Consider the following 23,972-nt stretch of genomic DNA (forward strand, 5'->3'; position numbering starts at 1 on the left):
AGGAAGTTGGAGCTATGTGTAGAGCACCGCCATATAACCTACTACAATGCATATCAATTACAGGCATTCTACAAATTTTGGGGTTCCAATATCATGGTCACAACTTTCTCTTCATCTCCTCCCCCATCATCTTAACACGCTTTGTTTGCCAAACATGCCGAACCTCTTCGAATGACCTCGTATTTCCTTGTTGGAATGTGAAGTCGTGCTTCAAAGAATTAAATCTGAAAGCATGTTACAAGCCCCTTAATAATGTATCTCGGTACCAGACTTCTATACTATATCATTCTTCCAAGAATAATGTGTGCTTTGTATGGTTTTGAGTTGTAGGGGTTGAGAACATGACCTACATACCTTTTCTGTAACTAGAAACACCTATAATAACATCAAAACCCTTTCATACAGGTCTTCTTTCACAGAAAGGTGAGGCTTTGAGAATGGTGGATATAAACAAGTGTTCTATTTGCACCCAATTTGTGCTCATCTCAGTATGCCTTGTTAATGCTTGAACATTTGTTGTTCCAATGTTCCTTTTACCCTTTCTTTTTTGTATCTAACCCTTTCATAAAGAGCTTGTTCCATAGAAAGGTGAAGCTCTGAGGATGGTGTAATCTAAACAAGTGTTATAATTGCACCCAATCCTAGTACTTTGTGCTTATCGTGGTATGCCTTGTTAATGCTTGAGCATTTGTTATTCCAATGTTTCCTTTACCCTTTGATAAAGGTCCATATGCATGAACCCATCAAAGGCACGATATCAACTTTCGTGTTTATTTGCTTAGAAGTGTTGGCCCTGCTGGGTTTCAACAAAGGATAGAATTAGCCTACAAGTAACGAAGGTTTAGAACAACATGGTCACATCCATCAGTTCAGCTTTATGGGATCCTATTCACATTTTCCTGTCGACAGTCTTTTGCTAATGTCTCAAAAACTAATCCAATTTGTGGTACATGAACAAGCTCTCTCACATATCCTAACAACTTCCTCCATTTCATTCCACTCTCACAAGCATGTGCTTGCTGGGCATTGCCCACAACAAACTCTTGCAACTTCCCATGATGGGCATAACCTGACATTAAAGAGCACCAAGATACAAGGTCTCTTCTATGCAAGCCTTTGAACACAATGTGAGCTTCCTTGAGATGGCCATACTTAGCGTAAATATTAATAAGTGAATCAGATTCAAATCCACTTTTGATTATCTCATTGCAGAGCTTCCTACCCTCTTTTATTGTCTGCAACGTGTCCATGCCTAATATACATCAAAACAAGTGCAGTACCCATTAAGAAGTCCGAATCAAGTTCAAATAATGTAGCATGGTAGTGCACATTTTGGCCATGTGCTAAGGTGTTGCATGCTTCCAAAACATGAACTAATGTAGACCTCTTTGGAGAAATACTTTCGTGATGCATGTCACCAAATAGCTCAAAAGTAAGGGCTGCCTTGCCACAATGGACATAGCCAACAACCGTTGTGTCATATATGATGCTAAATGCCATTGTGGCAATCCATCAAATATCTCACGTGCATCTTTGAGACAGCCACATTTAGTGTACATATCAATCACAGCATTACCAATGATGCAATCCCTCTCCTTGGCAATGAAATATTGTGAATGTAATGCTACTCCCCGATCTAAGGCCCCTTATAGCCCCACAAGCTCTCAAAGCACATGCAACAATCACTGGATAACCCGAGTGTCCCACAAGCTCTCAAAGCACATACAACAATCACTAGATAACCCGTGTGCTATACTTTGAATAGTGGCAAGTATTGGCAAAGCCCCTCTCCCAGTGGGGATCAACGGTGGGCATGTAAGGTGCATCCAGAGCCGTCCGATGGGCAAGGGGAATAATTTAAGATTCTAAGGAATCTTTTTGGCCTTAGAAAGACAAAAACACCACCCAGGTGAGTCACTAGGTTTCGAACTCACCACTTTGAGCTCTCCAATCCAATGCCTTACCATTAAGCTATTTGTCACGAGCTGAAAGGGAATGCATAAATGAAACATATAAAGAATATATTGGATTTTGATGTTTTGTTGATCACAAAAAAATCACATCTAGATCACGTTAGGATCACATCCTATGCGTAGCTCGCATGGTGATCACATTTAGATTATAGCAAAATCACATTGTGATCACATCATGTAATGATCACGTTGTGATCACAATTGAGCACAACCGCGATCCAATGGCGTTGATGAGCATTGCCCGTGCCTTTTGACATGGACTATTGATCCCTCCTGGGGAGGTCCATGTCAATTAGTCCTGAGGGTGGCAAAGGGATACTGCCTCGAAACCACTCGCCATGGTCCCACTGCAGTTGAGCTAGCGTTTGAGCTCCAAAAGCCCATAAATGCTAGTCCCCACTGACTGCCTCCTCCACTCGGTCTGGAATCTAGATCAAGCAACCACTAACGTCCATGTGAGGCAAGCAAACCAGTCCTACCACATCCGCCTTGCACTAAAGGAGGGACAATCGACCCTCCCCCCTGCATTTCAAAGAAATAGGACTCCCTCCTCCTTCGTGCGCGCTCTGTGAGAAGGAGCTCCTTCCAAGGCTTGCACATGAAGGAGACCACAAACATTTGTGCTTCTCTAGTAGGGCTTCTCAATGAGGCTGAATCAATGAGCCCGAGAACCCTTAGCTGTGGGTAGTGTGATGACCAACAACATGTGTGCCAGATCATAAGAATTTCATGATAAGTTGTTGATGCAGGAGCTCGAAAAGATCCCCAACAAGGCCGTCACTAACTTGCCAACGACGGCACTGCCTGTGTGTGTGTGTGTGTGTGTGTGTGTGTGTGTGTGTGTGTGTGTGTGTGTGTGTGTGTGTGTGTGTGTGTGTGTGTGTGTGTGTGTGTGTGTGTGTGTGAGAGAGAGAGAGAGAGAGTGTGTGTGTGTGTGCGTGTGTGTGTGAGAGAGAGAGAGTGTGTGTGTGTGTGTCAGAGAGAGATTTTTTTCTCAATGTGTTGCCTTGGTGTGTGTGTGTGTGTGCATCCCCATAGCTGAGCTATGTGTATTGTGTGTTTTCTTCTTCATGTGTGGCCTTGGGGTGTGTGCACGCGCGCGGGGATCGCAATAGGTTACCTGTAGCGTGTTATGTGTGGTTAGGGTTTTTTGTGGAACCCGGCCCTTTGCGTCTAGGGTTTTCTACAACGAGAACAAGTCCGTGCTGTGTATATCCTGCCGACACAAACCCTAGCTGTGTTTTCCCATCTAAAATTATTTTACGCACTTCTGTGTGCGCTTGTGGAGTGTCAATGCTTTTGGACTCATTTTTAGTTGTGTACAGCCTTTGCTGGCACTGCATTTCGGCAGAAAGGGAGGGTATATGCAGAGTGAGTTTCAACCCGCGTACAACGAAGCACCCTTCAAAGTTTGAAATGGATGTTTTATTTTTCTCCTCTTTAATCTATGGTCTCTCTTCTTCTTCTTCTCCCCCCTTCCCCCCCCCCCCCCCCTCCCTTCGTCACTAATTGACACCTCCCTAGGGAGGTGGGATCAATGGCCCACAGTAGGCGTCGCGAGGTGGGTGCAATCTGGGCCGTCCGATTGCCGTGTGAAAAAGGTGTGAACTAAGAGTGAACTCAGGAGGTATGTGCACCACACCAAATTTGGTGTGAACTCAACATGAACAAAGTGTGATCTTGATGTGAAGTGAGAAGGGTCTGCACACCACACCAAATTTGGTGTGAACTCAATGTGAACTCGGGTATGAACTAGGTGTGAACTTGTCCGTCGCTACGCCTTGATCTAGAAACTTACCACACACACACCTTTCAACGAAGGCGCGATAGCCTAGTGGTTAGAGTCAATTTCGTGGGGGAGAGGGTAGTGAGTCAAGCCCCGGATCCGAAAAAGTGGGAATCTTTTGCATTCCATAGGAAATCCAACGGTCAAGATCAACCGGTGATTGTGAGCCATTGATCCCACCTCCCAAAAAGAGGTGTTAATTCGTAACGAGCCCCCCCCCCCCTTCTCTTTCTCTCTCCGAAGTGAAAGGCACTACCAACGTCTATCTCCTAACACTTTGTTTTTTGACTTTCTATAAGAAGCCTTAGAGAAGTGTTGGGTTAGGCATACTTTCAATGTTTTCAGTGATGATTGAGACTCACCTTAAATGTTATTTTGGTTCTAAAGTATTAAATGGATATTTTTAATTCTCCTTTCATTTCATTTCTTGACTTCTCTTGCATTCTATTCTTTTAGAATGATAAAATGAAGCTAAACCTTGCATAATTTTAGTAAGTCACATAATATAAATAAGTAAATATATAATATATGTTAATGAATTTTATTTATTATACATATAAATTTATTTATTTATTATCTATTTATATATACACATACACATACACATTTATCATGGTAAAGAGAAGAAAAACCGGTGCAATGATGTCAAAACTTAGTTTAAAAATTCTACAAAATTTTAAAAATTTTGCTGGTACTTTGGGTTTGCTTCGCAAAGGAGGACATTCGATCGCTTAATAAAAGAGACATTCTCGAACAGTGCTTCACCTTATATACATAAAACTAAACATAGTGATGTCACTTTCTTATTGTTTTAGAAAGCCATTGTGACTCGTTTTTTTTTGTAGCTCTGTAGTCTTGAAGAGTTTGCAGGTGAGAGTAAGTGGGCATGAAACGTAGTTGCATAGCTTGCTTCGAGTGGTGACATAGTGCTTCTTCTAGAGCTGTTGCACTTTCATGACGAAAAACCCCTGCATTTATAAAAGGCGCAAAGCGATGGACTCCTCATCGGCCGATGCGGATGTCCCTCATCAAGGAATGCTTACATGGTCACCATGTTCGGGGCCAACCCTTGGATATGAGATAGAGCATGACAACTTTGGGAATGTGAGAGAGAGAGAGAGACTTCATTTGGGAGCTGATTAGTAGCCTTGGCCAGTTGTTTGTATGGCGGGCCCGCTGCTTTAGAGTGTTTGAGGCCAAACTTGGGCCTCCAGCAGTAACAGTTGGTTGCTCTCCAACACCGGTATGATAGGATTTAGGGCAGCTCAAAGGCTTTCATCAAGCTACGGCGGCCAAGGCCTTTCTTTACGGTGGGCTAGGGCATTCAATGGCATTCTCAGTCACCTGTGTGGCTCTTCCCCCACAACCCACAAAAGAAAAAATATGGGAGGCATCTGGGAATCTTCTACATAGATCAAAAATGTTCAAAATGCAACATAGATGTGAAAAATTGAGGGACTATATAACATAAGGTAGCACTTTTCCTGGTGCGTTATTATAAGAAAAGCTAGGTTCCTAATTATCCCCTCAGGTTATGAGAGAGGCCAACCTGAATCTTAACAAACCTTTAAGAATCGCGTTTCACTCAAAACATCACCAAACTTAAAGTTTATGATGGATACACTGCTATTGTGAGTTGAAGGCCTTTGAATGCAAACAAGCAGTGAAGTTTCAGATACTTATTGTCAGATTGTTCCTAACAACATAAAATAAAGCCCAATACATTGCCGCCGGCATTCGAACGTAAAGTGGAGATCAGCTTGGCACAATTTCAACTACAAAGATCATAAAAGAAATGAGCTATTAAAAACAACACATTGCATTGTTGGTTGGATACTCATTCTCAGATGGTTTCTCAAGAGCTTTACTTAAGCCCAGAAGATTGCCATAGGCATTCAATTGAAAAAATGGAGATCAGCTTGGAGCAATTACAACTCCAAATATCCCCAAAGAAATGAGTTCAAATATCCTGTGATCCAATTCCAAGGCCATGTGTGTGGTCTCTTAGGCCACCAGAGAGGCAGACTATCCTTTAATAAAAAACGCTTTGATACAACTTCACACATTACATGCCACAGCCTCATTGCCTTTTGTTGTCAATCCAATACATTGCATGGTATCATAAATCCACAACCTTCGACTCCTACCTCTTCTTTCATGGATTAGCAGGTCAGGGAAAAAGCTGAAGCTTAAGCTGACAAAGTGAACTCTCTCAAAGTGAGCACCCTCACCACAAGAGCTGCCGAATCGCTGCCTTGGCAACAACATGTGCAGAAACAGGGCATTTGCCTGAGCTTCTGATACAAAGAACCAAGTCATCATTCGAAGGCACAAGATCCTTCCATTATACACCATCAACATATGGCATTCTGACGCGCTTCCCTTGTGAGATGTGCACCGCTTCCTCCCTTCCTCTGGCAATACCATGCATTTCAACCCATTCTTCAAAGGGTATCCACAAACCAACGACAAGCTACCTTCATCAAATTCACATGTAAGCTTCTTCGCACCACTATCATTACAGGCGTGACCCACTGCAGAATGCTTCCTTATCGAAGAAGCATTCCTTATCGAAGAAAATTCGTTAGCAATACCCCTGCCATCTACCCCATTTACACTAGGCTTCCTTAGTTGGTCTAAGACGTCGCCTCATTCCTTTATGCGCCTCACATCGTTTCCTCCCTGGTGGGGGTATACTTCTGCAGATGTTACCACTGCCATCCATGATCCCACACACAACGTTCTTACTATGTGCGCAACCATCGTACTTCTCACTACAGATTAGCTCAGAAGAAGGCAAGTTCTTCTCCATTGTTCCTTTCTTTTTCAAACATATTGGCAGTACTTTGAACATTTGTACAGTGTTTTTATCAGGAGATGAAACGCTTGTTGCTTGATTATCCAGTTGTTCACGCAACTTCTGCAGTTTGTTGATCCATTTGAACAGATTATACCAGCTCCTTGCTTTGCTGACGTATTGCAGTTTTTCAAATGCATCCCCAGGTCTTCGATTTCCATTGTTCCCTTTATTCCAAGCATAGTCATAGCTCTGCAGTAAGCATGCCTCCAAAGCTGCAGCATCAAATTTACTTTTTGTCTGGAAATAGGTTAAAAAAATTAACTCTCTCTCTTCTCTCTCTCTCTCTCTCTCTCTCTCTCTCTCTCAAGGAGAAACATACCCAGCTATATCTTCTCCAAGCTGTGAAGAAGAAAAGAATCTCTCTCTCTCTCTCTCTCTCTCTCTCTCTCTCTCTCTCTCTCTCTCTCTCGTGTACCTGTTGCTGCACCACCCCGCGTACCTGTTGCTGCTGCTGTAGGTTCGCGACCAACTGCAGCTCCCTCCCGCGTACCTGCTGCTGCTCCACCCCGCGTACCTGCTGCCTTTCCCCACCCGCTGCTGCTGCAATCCCACGACCTGCTGCTGCTGCAATTGGCCCCTGCTGTACTGCTGCCCACTGCCTACGTGCGTGCTGCTGATAGCTACAGTGCAGTGCACACAGAGCAAGAGAAAGTGCATAGAGAAATACATATAGAGAGACACTCACAGAAGATACCAGCCGTGATTCAGCTGAAGTGAAGGACACAAGGAAGTGAAACAAACAAGCAAGAAACATAGCGGCGCACTTCATGGTCACAAGCAAGAGGATGACAGCCATTGAAAGATAGTTGAAAGAATGCAAAGTGCACATGGAAGAGTGGAAGAAAGAGAAGAGTTCACTTCTTGAATGGAAAGAGGGAGGAAAAGGCGAGGGAACTAGAGCGCAAAGAGTTCCGGGCTGAAATTCAAGCTCTAAAAGGTAACATCTCAGCCCTTCGGAAGGAACTTGCCGAAACTAAAGAGAGAGGACGCCTTAAAGATAAAGAAATTCAGCCATCAATGATAGATGAGCTGAATATTACACGAGCGCAAGTCAAAGAGATAAAGGAGAAAGGAGAAAAGAAGACCTCATGGGTGGAGGTTCTCTCCAAAACACAAAAGAAGGTGGAAGAGGCTGAAAAGTGGATTGAAGTTGTCAAGAAGGGGAAGGGCAAGGACATTCCGGCTACACCCGACATCATCAACAAGACACTTGAAGAGGAACAACGAAGAAGGGTACGCGCTCTACACGTGAGAGTGACCGACCTAAAAGATTCAAATAAGGTAGACCAAGAGGTGAAGAGCCTCATGTCAATGATGGGGGTGGAGAAGCCCTCACACACACAAGCTTGGAGAGTGGGCAAGAAGAATGAAGATAATGGGGTGTAAGGTGCAGTGGAAGTGAATGTTGAACTTTGCTCAAGATGAGTGCTCCGAACTGTGCTCAAGGATTCCTTTCACTTACGGAAGGGAGAGCCTTCCGTTCCTTTCGTGAGAGAATGCAATGGACACAAACAAAGTGGATGAACACTGTGAATGAAGGTGTTGAGACTGAGAGATAGAGAGAGAAGAATATGACACCAGAATGTTGTCAAACCCTCCTCCGAAGGCCCCACTCTCTATGGCGAAAGCGATCTACTATTGATTGCACAAATCTCTACAATGCTTGGACTTGCCGACGATGAGGACGACGACGAGACGGGCTGAAATCTAAGAATGCTAAGGACTGAAATCTGCAAATCTTTATCTGCTGAATTCTGACTCTATGTCGGTTACAATGTCGATGGCGACGACGCGCTGAAAACGCAGATGCTGAAATCTGCATTTTCCAGGCTGAAATTGTAAACTTTGATGGATCCCACCGTGCGGCGAGGAACTGCTGCGGGAAGGTAAGATCTGCGAGGTTCGAAACTTCTTCTGCGATATGTGACTGCTGAAAACTGAAAACTGAAAACGTTGAGTTTAGGGCTGAATCTGTCGCGATGGAATTGCAAAACGCTAAATGTCCTGCTGCTCCAAAAACGCTAGGGCTGAATTCTGATGTCGCTATGGAGTCTGCTAACGCTAGGGCTGATATGCTATCTGCGGGGGAATCTGCTAACGCTAGGGCTGATATGAGGTTGTATTGTCGCAGAGAATCTGCAAGTGCAAAAACGCTGGCTGATCTGATGCAAAAACGCTAGGCCTTCTGGTGAGTGAAAACGCTAGAGTTGTCGGGGGGGGGGGGGGGGGGGAGTGGGGAGGGAGTCTTGCTGAGAAGTTGCATGATGAACAAATTGTTCTTGCTGCCTCTTCTGCCCATAAGTTCTAGCGCTAGGTTTCTTGATATACTTGCTTAGCAGAATTGCCCTACCTAGTTTCCAACAAAAGTCACTTAAAATTAATAAGTGAAAAATGTCAAAAATAGGAAAAATAGGTCTATGCACTGTAAAAATGCTTTTTTACTACTGATGGGTTCTGATGGAAATCTGATGATCATGCTGTGTGCAACCACAGGATATGCATCTAATCTAAGCGTCTAGACATGCATGGTCTGCGAACAGACTCACAAAAGTGCGAGATCACTTCCTATTCTAGACTTGACTGATTGAACTGAACCCATGTCTTAAGGTAGCTTGTCCACGTACACATAGGGTTAGATGTGCACGTGACATCCCCTCCTTTTCAAAGTGAGGTACTGATACCGAATTGTATGGCGTCAAGGGAGATCGCCAGCAGCGTCTGGCATCTTGGAAAAGACTCTTCGCCGGCCCACTCTGATGTGTGGGTCATGCGATACTTGAACTTCATAAAGGTCTGCAAGGCTTGCTTCTTTGGGCTGCGCCGAAAGCGACACAGTCTTTTGTGGCTCCTTCAATGCTTCAACTTCGTCAAGAGTCATGCGTTTACCTTCTTCAAGAATCTCCGAGGCTGAGAATTCCTGAAACCACTTCCAACACAAAAACATGAACATACCCATTCCATGTAAAGTGACTGGAAAAATTCTAATCTTCTTTAAAGACTGTGCATGCAATGTAGATGAACATATAGACGGAGTGCCAAACCGTTCATCAGACACACACAAACAATGAGGTCAAATCTTGACTTTCTGATCTAAATCAATCAACTCACAATGAAAATGCCTATGCCTGATGCTCAATCTTTCTTGTGCTCTTTCAGATACTGTGGCATGCCAAGGAAGAGACATGGAATGTGAGTTCCTTACGTGCAAACATTTCAGCTTTTCATGAGTAATCCACATACATCCGTGCTCATTCGTGAGTGAATCGTGTTCAACGTACAATATGTCATGCCTATGAAAAGGGATCACATAAAGACGGTGACTAAAATACAACAAAGCATCACGAATGAAACACTCGAACAATGCGTGCTGACTAATCATGCGAACACATAGTACTTCCTGTGGGGGCTCTTTGGACCTAGGCTCGAGAGCCAAGATCGGTTCTTCGTGTTTGATTGAATTTTCCTGTGGAGGTTCTGTGGACCTCGACTCGAAAGCCAAGAACGGTTCTTCGTGATTGATCGAATCTGTAACGAGGTTAGCTTCACTAGAAAAAGTATCTACTAACACATCATCCTTGTGAACAATCACATCATCTTTATGCAAATCATCATTCTTGTCATTATCAGGCAATTCATCATGCTTATCATGTCATTCAAATCATCATGCTTATCATAATCATACAAATCGTGTGTGTCATGCTTGGGAGAAGAAGAAACGGAAGGAGTCTCCTTTTCCCGAAACTCTTGCATCTGTGCCTGCACTTGAGAAAAGAATCGCAACATCTCTTTCATGTGTCGGTTGTTCATTGCTTTTCTTGCTTTGTTCTCGCGATCAAATTCTGCTTCTCTTTCTTCGCGCTTGCGATCAAATTCGGCTTGTCTTACTTTGGCTTCCAAGCGTGCTTGCTCGCGCTCACGCGCTATAGCTGCCATTCTTTCTTCGTACTTACGATCAATTTCTGCTTCTCTTTCTGTTGTTCTTGCTTCGCGTTCTAACTTCCTTGCTTCGCATTCTAACTTGCTATCGATAAACATCTGCTCCAACTCCTCCATAGGAGTTAATGCAATCCTTGACGTAGATGGGGAAGATGGAGGGTCAGAAAAACCTCCTGGTGGGGAAAATTCTTCTGCGCCAACTCCATGCTCATCACCTTCATGCAAAGTATCCATTCTGCTTCGGGTGATGACCATCCACTGAAGTCTTGGGTCTTAAGTTCACGAGGAACTTGGGTTCTTGTGGGCCTTGGGTTCTTGAGGTTCTTGTGGTTCTTCTTTCGCTTGCAGTCTGTGTTAGAGAAGGATCTTCTCTTCACCCGAGTTCTTCTCTTTCCCGCGGGGGCACCCCTGAGCGGCCTTCCGCTCACACCAAGGTTGCTTTTTCCCACCTAACGTCGATTGGCCGGCCGCTAAGTGCACGGTCCGCTCTCAATGAGTGAAAAGAGGCACAAGGGGAGGCTGGACAAGCCCTTCTTTCTTGGGATTCCTGTCACTCTTCAAAAACACGATTAGGAATCGACACGCCCAAGAGGACTTGGGTTACGTGCGACCGCAACAAGCAAAAAAGAAATATGTGGTTCTTGTGGTTCTTTCCTTGAGTGATACAGAACACTGCCAAAGCTCTGATACCAATGTAAGGTGCAGCGGAAGTGAATGTTGAACTTTGCTCAAGATGAGTGTTTCGAACTGTGCTCAAGGGTTCCTTTTACTTACGAAAGGGAGAGCCTTCCGTTCCTTTAGTGAGAGAATGCAATGGACACAAACAAAGTGGATGAACACTGTGAATGAAGGTGCTAAGACTGAGAGATAGAGAGAGAAGAATACGACACCAGAATGTTGGCAAACCCTCCTCCGAAGGCCCCACTCTCTATGGCGAGAGCGGTCTAATATTGATTGCACAAATCTCTACAATGCTTGGACTTGCCGACAATGAGGACGACGACGAGACGGGCTGAAATCTGAGAATGCTAAGGGCTGAAATCTGCAAATCTTTATCTATTGAATTCTGACTCTATGTCGGTGACGATGTCGATGGCGACGACGACGCGCTGAAAATGCAGATGCTGAAATCTGCGGGCTGAAACTGTAAACTTCGATGGATCCCACCGTGCGGCGAGGAACTGCTGCGGGAAGGTGAGATCTGCGAGGTTCGGAACTTCTTCTACAATGTGTGACTGCTGAAAATTGAAAACGTTGAGTCTAGGGTTGAATCTGTCGCGATGGAATTGCAAAACGCTGAATGTCCTGTGGCTCCAAAAATGCTAGGGCTGAATTCTATTGTCGCTGTGGAGTCTGCTAACGCTAGGGCTGATCTGCAATCTGCGAGGGAATCTACTAACTCTAGGGCTGATCTGAGGTTGTACTGTCGCCGAGAATCTGCAAGTACAAAAACGTTGGCTGATCTGATGCAAAAACGCTAGGCCTTCTGGTGAGTGAAAACGCTAGAGTTGTCGCGAGGAGGGGAGTCTTGCTGAGAAGTTGCTTGATGAACAAACTGTTCCTGCTGCCTCTTCTGCCCATAAGTGCTAGCGCTAGGTTTCTTGATATACTTGCTTAGCAAAATTGCCCTACCTAGTTCCCAACAAAAGTAACTTAAAAATAATAAGGGAAAAATGTCAAAAATAGGAAAAATAGGTCTATGCATTGTAAAAATGCTTTTTTACTACTGATGGGTTCTGATGGAAATCTGATGATTATGTTGTGTGCAACCAGAGGATATGCATCTAATCTAAGTGTCTGGACATGCACGGTCTGCGAACAGACTCACAAAAGTGCCAGATCACTTCCTATTCTATACTTGACTGACTGAATTGAACCCATGTCTTGAAGTAGCTTGTCCACGTACACATAGGGTTAAATGTGAAAGTGACATGGGGAGAGTTCAAAAGAACGGGCGACTTTTTAAAGAAGAGGCCAACCCTCAAGAAAACAGGTATCTTTTTAGAAGATGACCTTACCCTCTCACAGCTTGCACATATGAGAGAGGTCACGCCGGAGATTAGAGCAACAAGGGAGAAGGGAAAGTTAGCCTTTTACAGAGATGGGCGAGTAGTTATTACAGAGCACCGCTCTACATGACGATGCGAGATCTATGGGACCACTCTCAGGATAACGGTTTGGAACTATAATGGTTCATATAGACTTGATGTGGGGGCCTTTGAGGACAACTTCAGAGACAGTGACATTGTTTTCTACTTAGAGACTCATCAGGCTCCAAGACAATTGATGCCGCATATATCAGGATACAGATGGGAGACAGCTTGCCGAACATGCACCAAATCTGAGCATGGGGCTAGTGGATCAGGAGGTGTAGCAGTTCTTTTCAGAGAGGAGCTCCAGCCACTACTGCACATAGTTCGGAGAGATGATCAAGCCAGATACATGTGGGTGAGGCTGAGGGCAGAGACTGGACGTTTCTTGTACATCGCCATATGCTATTTTCCTCCCAGCACTTCAATATATGCTTCACCCAGAGAACAGTCTCCTTACTCTGTACTTGATGATGATATTTGGGAGTTCTCCAAGGATGGAGACATCATACTATTGGGGGATTTCAATGCCCGTACAGGCATTTCACAATGTCACAAGACGGGCACCACGTGTCAATAGAAAAGAACAAACTGAACAGACTTTTAGCACTTCAATAACAACTGAACTAAAAGAAAGAGAGACGACACGCGACACAGAGTGGCGGAATTCCACCCCAGAGAGTATTGGCCCCAAACCCTGGTGCCCCTTTCGGTATTTCTTTATATTGCATCAACACAATACAAGCCGGTACTCCAGACTCTGCACCTTCTCCAGGAAGCATGCCAGAGAATGAGCCCTAACCTCATATTTAAAGGCCCTTGGCCTAAAAAGCAATCACAGTGGAAAGCCTTCAAAACTCAAAAGCATCTGGTCCAAAAGCAATGCTCAAAAGCTATCAGCATAAAATCCGGAATTCCGTACAGCTGCCACGTCAACAATCAACGCAAAATGCGGAAATCCATACAGCATGCCACGTCATCTGCTAGCGTGATTTTCGGAAATCTGCCACATCATCAACAGCTACGCAATCTTGTGTGTGTGTGTGTGGGTCTTGCTTTATTTCCTTCATGTCACTTGGGGCCCCATCGGACAGGGTCCCCATAAGTTGGGAGGACTTCTTCTTCTGTTACTTGTTCTTCTTAGGGTTTAGGCCCCTCGGCCAGCATCTGCAAGTTGGCTCCCTTCTTTAGGGCTTTGACACGTCAGCAGTTTGTGACATCTCCCCTTCTTGAAAGAGAGTAATGGTCCGCGATTACAGCATATCTGCAAAACAACTCAAGTTAGCTCAAAAAAAGTTTCCGAGGGACAATCAGTTTGCTCTTTTTGTTAAGGAGTTAGCTTCTCCTTTTGGCTCTTTCGATCAAGGAGTTAGCTTCTCCTTTCGTCCAGATCGGAACTCTTGATATTCCGGCGTAGTAAAATTAGCCATCACACCCAGACCGCACTGATCTTCCATGGGTGTCTTGATGCACTAAAATTACATACCCAGGCAATCTCATCCAATTAGGAATATTCAGTAGTTGGCACATCACAATGCAACACAAATGCTCACATATGCATGTTACAAGACATAGAAACATAAAGTCGCCGATGAACACTCCTCCCGCATAACCTAACAAGGTCCGGGCCGGGAGATATTCAACGACTCCCTCATCACTCCTCCCGCATAACCTAAAAAGGTCCGGGCCAGGAGATATAGAGGCCTTTTACAACCAAACGTCCCCCAAACCGTAGCCTACGTCGTTTGGAGGTGCTAAGAGTAACCACTGCTCAGACTTCTTAATACTCCTCCCGCATAACCATCCAGGTCCGGGCCGGGAGTCACAACAACAATTATTTTACAAGCATACAACCAAACACTCCCCAAGCATCGGCCTGCGTCGTTTCGAGGTTCAAACAATACCGAAACAATATTTCTCACGTCTCCACCCGGGAGTAAAATCACCAATCATTGAAACCAGTATTAAAACCAGAGTCAAATCGATACCAAGACAAGTTTAAAACAGATAGCATCCATTTCAAACAAATTTCAAACAACACTTTCTCAAACAATGTTCAAAAGTATCTAACTAGAAAACAACTAGAGAGGTCATTCAGGGTTTTGTTCGGACAACCGAACTTTGAGGACAACGGGCTTGCCCTTCTGCATCACGATGATGGTTCAGTTCCGGACCTGGAGAGTTGTATCATTCTTGTCGTGCCAGGGCATGCTCAAGAGAACATCGCAATTGTCCAACTTCATAATGTGGAAATCGGCTTTTCCATGATAATTTTTTATAGTCACTAGAAGTGCACCAATGAGCAGTACCACTTTCTGAGTTTGGCCCGTGGCTAGCTCAACTTCAATTTCTCCACCCTTTGCATCATAATCAAAGTGCATCTGCTTTAAAAATTCTGGATGAATGAAGTTCTTTGTAGCTCCGGGGTCAAAGAAAATAAGGACTTTGAAGCCATTGACTTTGCCATATGCTCGACACAATTCATTTGTACTCTCAAGGCGTATGCCATAAATATCACGAACTAGTCCAATAGCGGGTCTAGCTCTCTTGGCAGGAAGTGTCGCTGGGGTTCTGTCGACCGTTGGTGCGGGCGTCAGCTCCTCTGGTCTATCAATGTGTTTGGGACAATTAGAATGATTATGCCCTGTTTGAAAGCAACCAAAGCATCGGCCTTCTTGTAGTAAGGTGTCTCGTTGTTGGGGCGTCAAACGAGGCCTTTGTGGTTGACTTTCACGAGACTCGAGAATTTGTTCTTTGTTGGCGAGAGTTGTGGTTCGTGGCCAGCGATTCTTCTGTGGTAAACTCTAGCTTTCCCTTCATCAGTTTGTAGCCGACCGCGACATGGTCCATAAGTTCTTGCATGGTAGAGACTTGCTTGGATAGACAATATTCCTGCAATGGTGATGGTAGTCCAATGGTGTATCACTCGCATTGGGCCTCCAAGGGAACAGATCTAAAGAAGGAGACCGGAAGGTACACGTCGAGAAACCTTTGGTTATATTCGTCCATGGTTTCGGTGGCAAGCATTTTCAAGTTGCCCCACTCTGCCAAAATCCGGACTTCAAACATAGAAGTCATGTAACTACGTGCAAAAACTGTCTTAAAAGCTTGCCAAGTCCTTAGAGCATGCGGTTGTGTTGCGATTGAACTCCACCATTGCATAGCATTATCTTTAAGAAATCCGCTGCTCGAGAAATCTTGGATTCTTTTGTATAGTTTTCTAAAGCATAGATGTTGTCGAATTGTTGTAGAACTGCAATGCTTTCTTGTGATCTTTCACCCCAGAAAAAGTGAAAAATTTGACTGTCGTGCCGCCATCTTTGAAATCTTTGGGTTGGTTAGGCACATATCCCGGGTATGGATAATAAGGGTATCCATATGGGCTCCAACCATTGTAGCCTGGTGGTGGTGGTGGTGGTGGAGGTGGAGGCAATGGCGGTGGCAAAGGCGGTTGCACTGGATCAAGGTCAGATGGCTGCACCATATTCCTAAAGACTCTCCCAATCGGAAAAGACGGCTGAGAAGTTTGCCAGTTGGAAGCTCTCGTACTTTCTGTTGCCAGAGGAGGAGGTATCACCCGGGGCATCACAGGGGGTAACATGTAGTTCAAAAATTGTTGAAAACTTTGCAGCATCGAAAGATTCTGCTGAGGATGCCGCGAAAGAATGTCATGGAATTCGTTGAGCAAAAACTGCAAATATTCTGCTGAATCCATGAATACCAAGTCTTGGGTTCTTTATGGCTTATGCTCTGTCAGACATGAGCGGTGAAGACGGCGAGAGCGCGCCCAATGCGCGATGAAGTAAGGGTGGAAGTGGCTAATAAGTCCGGGTTGGAGGGCGAAGATACCTCAAATAAAGCTTTGTCTGCTCTTTTGTGGGACCGGTATGCTTTCAGAAAAGCTCACACCTGATGCTTTGATACCACTATCACAAGACGGGCACCACGTGCCAATAGAAAAGAACAAACTAAACAGACTTTTAGCACTTCAATAACAACTGAACTGAAAGAGAGAGAGAGAGAGAGAGAGAGAGAGAGAGAGACGACACGCAACACGGAGTGGCGGAATTCCACCCCAGAGAGTGTTGGCCCCAAACCCTGGCGCCCCTTTCGGTATTTCTTTATATTGCATCAACACATTACAAGCCGATACTCCAGACTCTGCACCTTCTCCAAGAAGCATGCCAGAGAATGAGCCCTAACCTCATATTTAAAGGCCCTTGGCCTAAAAAGCAATTACAGTGAAAAGCCTTCAAAACTCAAAAGCATCTGGTCCAAAAGCAATGCTCAAGAGCTGCCAGCATAAAATCCGGAATTCCGTACAGCTGCCACGTCAACAGTCAGTGCAAAACGCGAAAATCCGTACAGCATGCCACGTCATCTGCCAGTGTGATTTTCGAAAATCTGCCACGTCATCAACAGCTACGCAATCTTGTGTGTGTGTGTGTGTGGGTCCTGCTTTATTTTCTTTATGTCACTTGGGGCCCCATCGGACGGGGTCCCCATAAGTTGGGGAGGACTTCTTCTTCTGTTACTTGTTCTTCTTAGGGTTTAGGCCCCTCGGCCAGCATCTGCAAGTTGGCTCCCTTCTTTAGGGCTTTGACACGTCAGCATTTTGTGACACACAGACGGTTTTCTATGACACCTCAGAGGAGATGCTCAGAGAGCTAGAGCCAAAGGAGATGGGACTTGAGAGATGCTCATTCGACAGAGTGCATAGAGAGTATGGGAGATACCTCAAGGAGATGACAACTACTCACAGTTTAGCCATACTGAATGGCTTACCGACCTTCCCATCATCTACAGGTTTTACTTGTTTTCCAATCAGACATGGGGCCAATATTGTAGATTATGTTCTAACACATCCGAGCTTTATCTCTCACATTCAGGATTTTACAGTCGAGCCCAGGCTTGTTGGGATAGCAGTAGATCATGCACTTATGACATCATCAGTCTCCTTTGAATACAATACATCTCAGGCCTCACGGGGTGGTAGACATCCACGCTATACTTTTACACCAGAGACTGACTCAGTCTATGCGGAGGAGATACATAGACTTTTATTCACATCAGAGCCAGTATACACAGTGGAGGAGATCATCGTCTATGCTGACAGTGACATTACATGGAGCAACAATAGAGGCATACCCACACACTCAGCATGGTCAGAGACGTAGTTCTGGGCACATGTCACAGAGGAGAGCTCAGATCCAGCGGGAGCTTGCATTGGGAGTGATCACCTATAGACAGTCTCGTTATTGCTACACAACGACTAGTACGACGGAAGAAGCGAGCTTTCTTGGTCCAGATGGAGCAAGGTTTATATCAACTCTTCCTTAGTAGAGATTCAAGAGAGGCTTGGCGTCTATTCCATGAGCAATCTCCCCACCAGTGATTACTTCTACGGAGATTTGGGGGCAATATGCAACATCATTAAACATTGCACCTAGACAGCCACCACTATCGGATCCACCACAGCCATGTCCGGCTACGAGCACCTTCTTTACCACTGAGATGGTAAAGGAGGCCATTGACAAGATGAAGACCAGACGGGCACAGGATCATGAGGGTTTGGTAGCAGAGCACATTATACATGTTGGGACTTGTTGGCAGAGATGCTTGCACGTTTGTTCAACCGTGTCATGTGTGAGGGCTTTCCTGAGTCTTGGAGATTGTCTACTATTGTACCGATCTTCAAGACAGAAGACCCCACAGTGCCGCGGAATTACCGTACTATCATAGTAGGACACACATTGGCACGGTTGTATGCATCCATCCTTGAGCATAGGTTGAGCAGTTGGGCAAAGACTATGGGCATACGGGCACCTGGACAGACTGGTTTCAGGAGGGGTTTTTCCACATTGGATCATGTCTTTACACTCAAAGCTATCATTGAGGAGGGTCGAGCACATGGTAGACGGATATATTGCAGCTTTGTGGACTTCCGCAAAGCTTTTGACTCAGTACCGAGGGCCAGATTGATGTGCCGAATTATGGAATTAGGGGTACCCACAGAGCTAATACGGGGGATTCTGGCATTGTACAGTTCAGTGATGGGTCATGTACGCACCCCAGAGGGGATATTTGACATAGTTCACTCCACTATCGGAGTGAAACGGGGATGCCCATTGTCCTCTACTTTATTTGATATGTATGTTGATGAGGTATCTGATTATATTGACAGAGGAGGAGATAGAGGTGCTCAGCTTGCAGGGACATGGATCCCTCTTTTATTGTATGCTGACGATATCGTGTTGATATCAGACTCACGAGAGGGTATGCAGAGACATTTGGACGCATTGCATAGTTTTGCAGGGGATAGTGGATTGTCTGTCAACCTTGGTAAAACCAAGATCATGGTATTTAATACCACGCCACAGTGGGTCAAGAGATCAGCACCTACATTCACATATGGTCAAGACAATATGGAGTACACTGATGCATACACATATCTTGGGGTGGTCTTTAGTGGACGGAGGTTCACACTGAGAGCAGCAGCAGACACTAGATTGACTCGTGCCTATGCAGCCCTACGCGGTTTAGAGAGGATTTGTTCGCAGGTTCAGTTCCAGGAACCTCGAACAAAGCTTTGGCTCTTCGACACTTTGGTCACTTCAGTTATGCACTATGGGGTTCAGGTTTGGGGACCATCTTTGACAGTGCTGGATGGAGTAATATGGAGAGGCCCTTGGTATCTATGATTTCTAGGCTGATTAGAGCCAAGGCCTCAGTTCCACATGACATCATACGAGTGGAGCTGGCTGCCCCACCGATGGAGATTGAAGCACTTACCAGATCAGTATCATCTATACACAGCTTATGGGACACCACCAGGGATAGATATGCTAGGCTTGCTCTTGAGTCGTCCAGACAGCTGGCATTACAAGGAGATACATCATGTTGGTATGCACAGATGAGCTCATGGTTTCAGAGGCATGGTTTCAGGATGGACAGGCTGCCCCCTTTCCAGTATTCTCTCTTGATGCACCATCTTTGGCTCTTACACGGATGGAGATTACTAGTCATTCGGTAGGATCTTATCCAGCTTGATACTAGGAGGACATGGATAGAGCCATCACGGGAGTTGGGTACGAAGAGGGCTTTCTATAGAGAACATCTTCTCCAACTCATGACAAACGGATTTGTCACACGGCCCGGCTACATGGACACACAACTATCTCATGGGTTACGATGTGCCATAGGCCAGATACGCACATCTTCACACCAGCTTGGGATTGAGACAGGTAGATTCAGAGGTATACCAGCAGACAATAGGATATGTCAATTATGCCATGCGGAGCCAGAGACAGAGCTTCACTACATATGTCACTGCACAATCTACTATGACATACAGGGACGCTTTCACTGCTTATTCAGAGATGGTTTTGACTCGTTAGATAGAGTCATGAGATATCAGGATCAGAGATGTCTCGGATTATTTCTACTTGAGATACAGAGACACAGACTCTCTATTGAGAGGGCATAGACAGAGACAGTCCCAGAGACGCATCTCAAATTTCTTCAGTCCAAGTACCACATAGGCAGAGGGGCCACCACCACCACAGAGTTCGGTTCCCACCCATACACTCACTAGTGGTACTCTCATTGACCGAGCTATAGAGTTGGGGAGATTGAGACGACCACGACTGAGGAGGGGAGCCACACAGCACCGACGGAGATTGCGGCAGAGGATCCACAAGATTCTAGCACGACACCCAGAGTGTCGATCAAGATAGACTTCATGCTATTGCTATATTGTATCATGGTGACACTTATCCCCATTTTGTACCTTTGTGGCATTATACCAATGCTCAGCTTACCAGCCACCCATAGGAGTCGGTAGCACTCCTATCTCAGTTTCTAGTTTGTAGTTTTCTTTGTTTGTACCCAGACTTGGTACTAGACTCACCTTGTAATCAGTTTGGTCTCATAGGTCATTTTGGCCTTTTGTAGACGTTAATATATCATTTCATTTCTGCAAAAAAGTGGGGCTTTGACCCTTTGCATTACATGAAAATCGACCATAGGTCCATATACTATCATATACAAGAGGTGGAAAACCCTTCTCATACTCTGTAATCAACACAGCAAAAGGAATATTATCTCTTGTATAACAATCTAAAGGGGAGATGAGAGGAAGGAGGTAAAACGTCTGAAGAAGAGTGTGCCTGAGAAGGATCTGGAATCGTATGAGTGGAATCCCTACGCCTGTAAACCTTAGTAACTTGAGGCACCTTTGACTGCCTCTGTCTCTTGCATCTCCTGCCTCTTCTTCTGGATCTCTCTGCCTCTGATCTGACTCGGTGGTAAGTACCTGCAGCAGAAGACTCCTCGAAGCCTCCTGCCGCTCTCCGTGCTCAATGCACTATCCTACGAGTGCAAGTTATAATTTATTGCCATGAGACCAGGTCTCCCATAAGCAAAACAATATCCAGGAAGCCCAATCAGGCTTGACACGTCCGAGCTTTCGATGCTAGTATAGTCCCATGTTAGTCCAGTACGAAATGGACTAAGCCAAAGCCAGTATGAGACGTACAATAAAAGAAAGAGTCTCTAGAAAAAGCTTAGGATACCAAAGTTGAAAGGCCCAAATGGCATCTTCGCAGCACATGAGTCTTGAACTTTATCCCCACACCCTTGAGCCTTCGACCTTGGACCATTGACAATACTGGCCTAAAAGGATCAAAATTTGCCCAAAACAACAGCTGGTCAGTGAACGGTCAACCTGATCAAAAAACAGCTGTCCCCAAGTTCTGCAAGACATTGTTTGCGCTTCATCCACTTTTATCACATCACAATGCTGTAAATGGCTCATTGTGGAGGACATTTGTAAACATATCCTTTACAAGAATGTTCTTGGATCCAAGAACCAAAACAACAATGAATTCCTCAATGATAGTACATGAAATCCATCAGCTGTATGTGAATACAGATGGTGGATCCAAGAATCAAAGCAACGATGATTCCTCAACAATAATACATAAAATCCACCAGCTGTATGCGAATACAAATTGAATGTGATCCAAGAAAGAGACTACTTACAGGTGTCCAACGAAATGCAATGGAATATCCTTCATCAAAAGATCTCGTCAATAAGCGGGGGGAGGAGCAGAGTTCTTGATTGGAAGTAACAACGATTCTCTCCAAAGATCCAAGATTAGTCTGGTACACAGTTATGTGAGGATTTTTACATTGCTGACACTTCCTGTTGGCATGTGGGCACTCCAAGTGAGACCCATCGCGTCCATAATCTTGAAGTCTTGCTCGAACATTCTCAGTGTGCCCAACATAGACAGGCACAACACGGGCACCCTTCTTGATGGAGCGAGAGGTGCTTTTCTCAAGATAAAGTGCGAGTTCATACACTCCGGAATGAAAACAATTTTTTGTCGGAAGGTTGTGCAGTTTGTATCTTTCTGCCCCTTCTTGGCCATCATAGTAATTTTGCCAGTCATCAGGTCCCAATAGCACCTGCAAGACATATACCGCCATGAAAGTATGCTCTTGAAACAAAAGCTTCATCTTAATTTTCTCTCAGATCTCACTTAAGCAAGCACATCTCCAATTTTGACTTGATAGAGGTATCTGCATCTAGTCACATGCATGTGTGTGCGCGCATGCGCGTGTGCATGCATATAAGAGGGTGTGACGATGTGTACATTCTGGCTGTCTTTGTAGGACTGCATAGACGTGGAAATATACTTTGTGCATTTTACATGTGACATTTTCAGATTGCAGCAAAAACTATTCGTTCATGCTCAGGAAGAATGGCGAATGAGGATGGGTCTCATTGTTGAATGGACCTACAAAGGCAACTCCACACTTAATAGCAGAGAAAATGAAATGAAAACTTGCCTTCCATTCCGAGAAGAGCTTGTCAAGAGACGTGGGTAGGTTGAGGTCTTCTCTGCGTTGACGAGATTCGAAACCCTTTCTCAAATCTCTTCCATCTGTTGGTGCAGAGATAACTCCCATCTACAGTGTGGCTCTCTCTCTCTCTCTCTCTCTCTCTCTCTAAAATACGCGGACATTTTATTTTGAACGAGAGTTAATTGGATTGCATTCACAATGTGTCCGGACAGATCTCTCTCTCTCTCTCTCTCTCTCTCTCAGAACTGAATAGGGTTTGAGCAAATGCTATGAAAGACCACTCCCACATGATCCAACACTAGAATGTAAGTGGGAAGATTTCAAGCAAGTCATTTGCTCTTGTGTGGAGAAATCTGTTGCCTTGAAGCGCACGTCTTTGTGACTCAAAGAAGAAATGGTTTCATACCAATGTAAAGAAGTCCGAAAGTACTTGATGAGTTTAGTTGCTAACAAAGATAAGGAAGACTATATAAAGCATGCACATACATACAAGGTAACTCAAGCAAGTCATTTTCTCTTGTGTGGAGGAATGGGTTGCCTTGAAGTGCACGTCTCACAAAGACGACCAGAAAGGTAACTCAAAGAAGAAATGGTTTCATACGAATGTAAAGAAGTCCAAAAGTACTTGATGAGTTTAGTTGCTAACAAAGATAAGGAAGACTATCAAAAGCATGTATATACATACAAAGGATTTCATCAATAAAAGAAAAAAAGGTATGCATTCAATCCATAATTTTTTCAAGCTCAAGAGAATGTTGGGTATATGGCCTTTGGCATGTGCTCCAATAAATGGTGTGTGCCTTCCACAGTTTAGTCACTATCTTAATTGGCAGCTTATCATGTGACTTCTTTGTGAGCAGAAACCCATCCAAGCAAGTATGGCATTTCCTTTGGGAAGACTGTCGGGTTTCAAGGGCACAGTTTAGTGCGGTGAGCAATAAGCTCCTTGGCAAAGGGAACTCCAAAGGGAAGGCCGAAGCAAGTCCTAGAATACCTGAGTGTCTGACCTAAGGAACTTGGTCACTGTCATGCCCATAACTTTCAGCGATGTGGATCTCTCAAGGGCTCTGCTCTAAGAGAGTATATAATCCTGGCCTCTTGGGGAGATGAGTCCTCACGTAGTCTAGGGGAGACTAATGACAAAACTAGACTATATAATCCTCGCCTCTTGGTAAAATGAGTCCTCACGTAATCTAGAAGAAACTGGTGACAAAAGTGTCTGCCCTAGGAGTATGGGTGCAATTAAAGTCTTTGTCATCTCTTTCCCTTTCGTTTAATTTGTATATACATCTTTTTTTGTTTTGTTTTGGGGAGACAATCCGTCCACGACTCCTAAAACAAAAACTTGTATGTGATGTGTGTGACATGTACTAGCATCTAAATGAGTTATACAATACATGAGTCTAAACCTCCTCCCTAACCTCATGGGTGTCATTCTCATATTTGTAGGGCCAATT

General features: G+C 44.6%; 1 protein-coding gene across 1 annotated transcript; it reads right to left on the reverse strand.

Moving 5' to 3' along the window:
* Positions 1-5,607: 5,607 nt before the first annotated feature.
* LOC147420142 (protein EFFECTOR OF TRANSCRIPTION 2-like) lies at positions 5,608-22,912 on the reverse strand. Its single transcript, XM_086504125.1, has 4 exons — positions 22,501-22,912; positions 21,688-22,116; positions 6,430-6,856; positions 5,608-6,362 (listed from the first exon to the last, which is right to left on the reverse strand). The coding sequence occupies exons 1-4, from the start codon at positions 22,618-22,620 to the stop codon at positions 5,818-5,820; spliced, it is 1,521 nt and encodes a 506-aa protein (XP_086360251.1). The 5' UTR covers positions 22,621-22,912; the 3' UTR covers positions 5,608-5,817.
* Positions 22,913-23,972: the final 1,060 nt, after the last annotated feature.

Source organism: Adiantum capillus-veneris, chromosome 28 (assembly GCF_014529385.1).
Source record: "Adiantum capillus-veneris isolate H3 chromosome 28, ASM1452938v2, whole genome shotgun sequence".
In the NCBI taxonomy this organism is placed as follows: Eukaryota; Viridiplantae; Streptophyta; class Polypodiopsida; order Polypodiales; family Pteridaceae; genus Adiantum; species Adiantum capillus-veneris.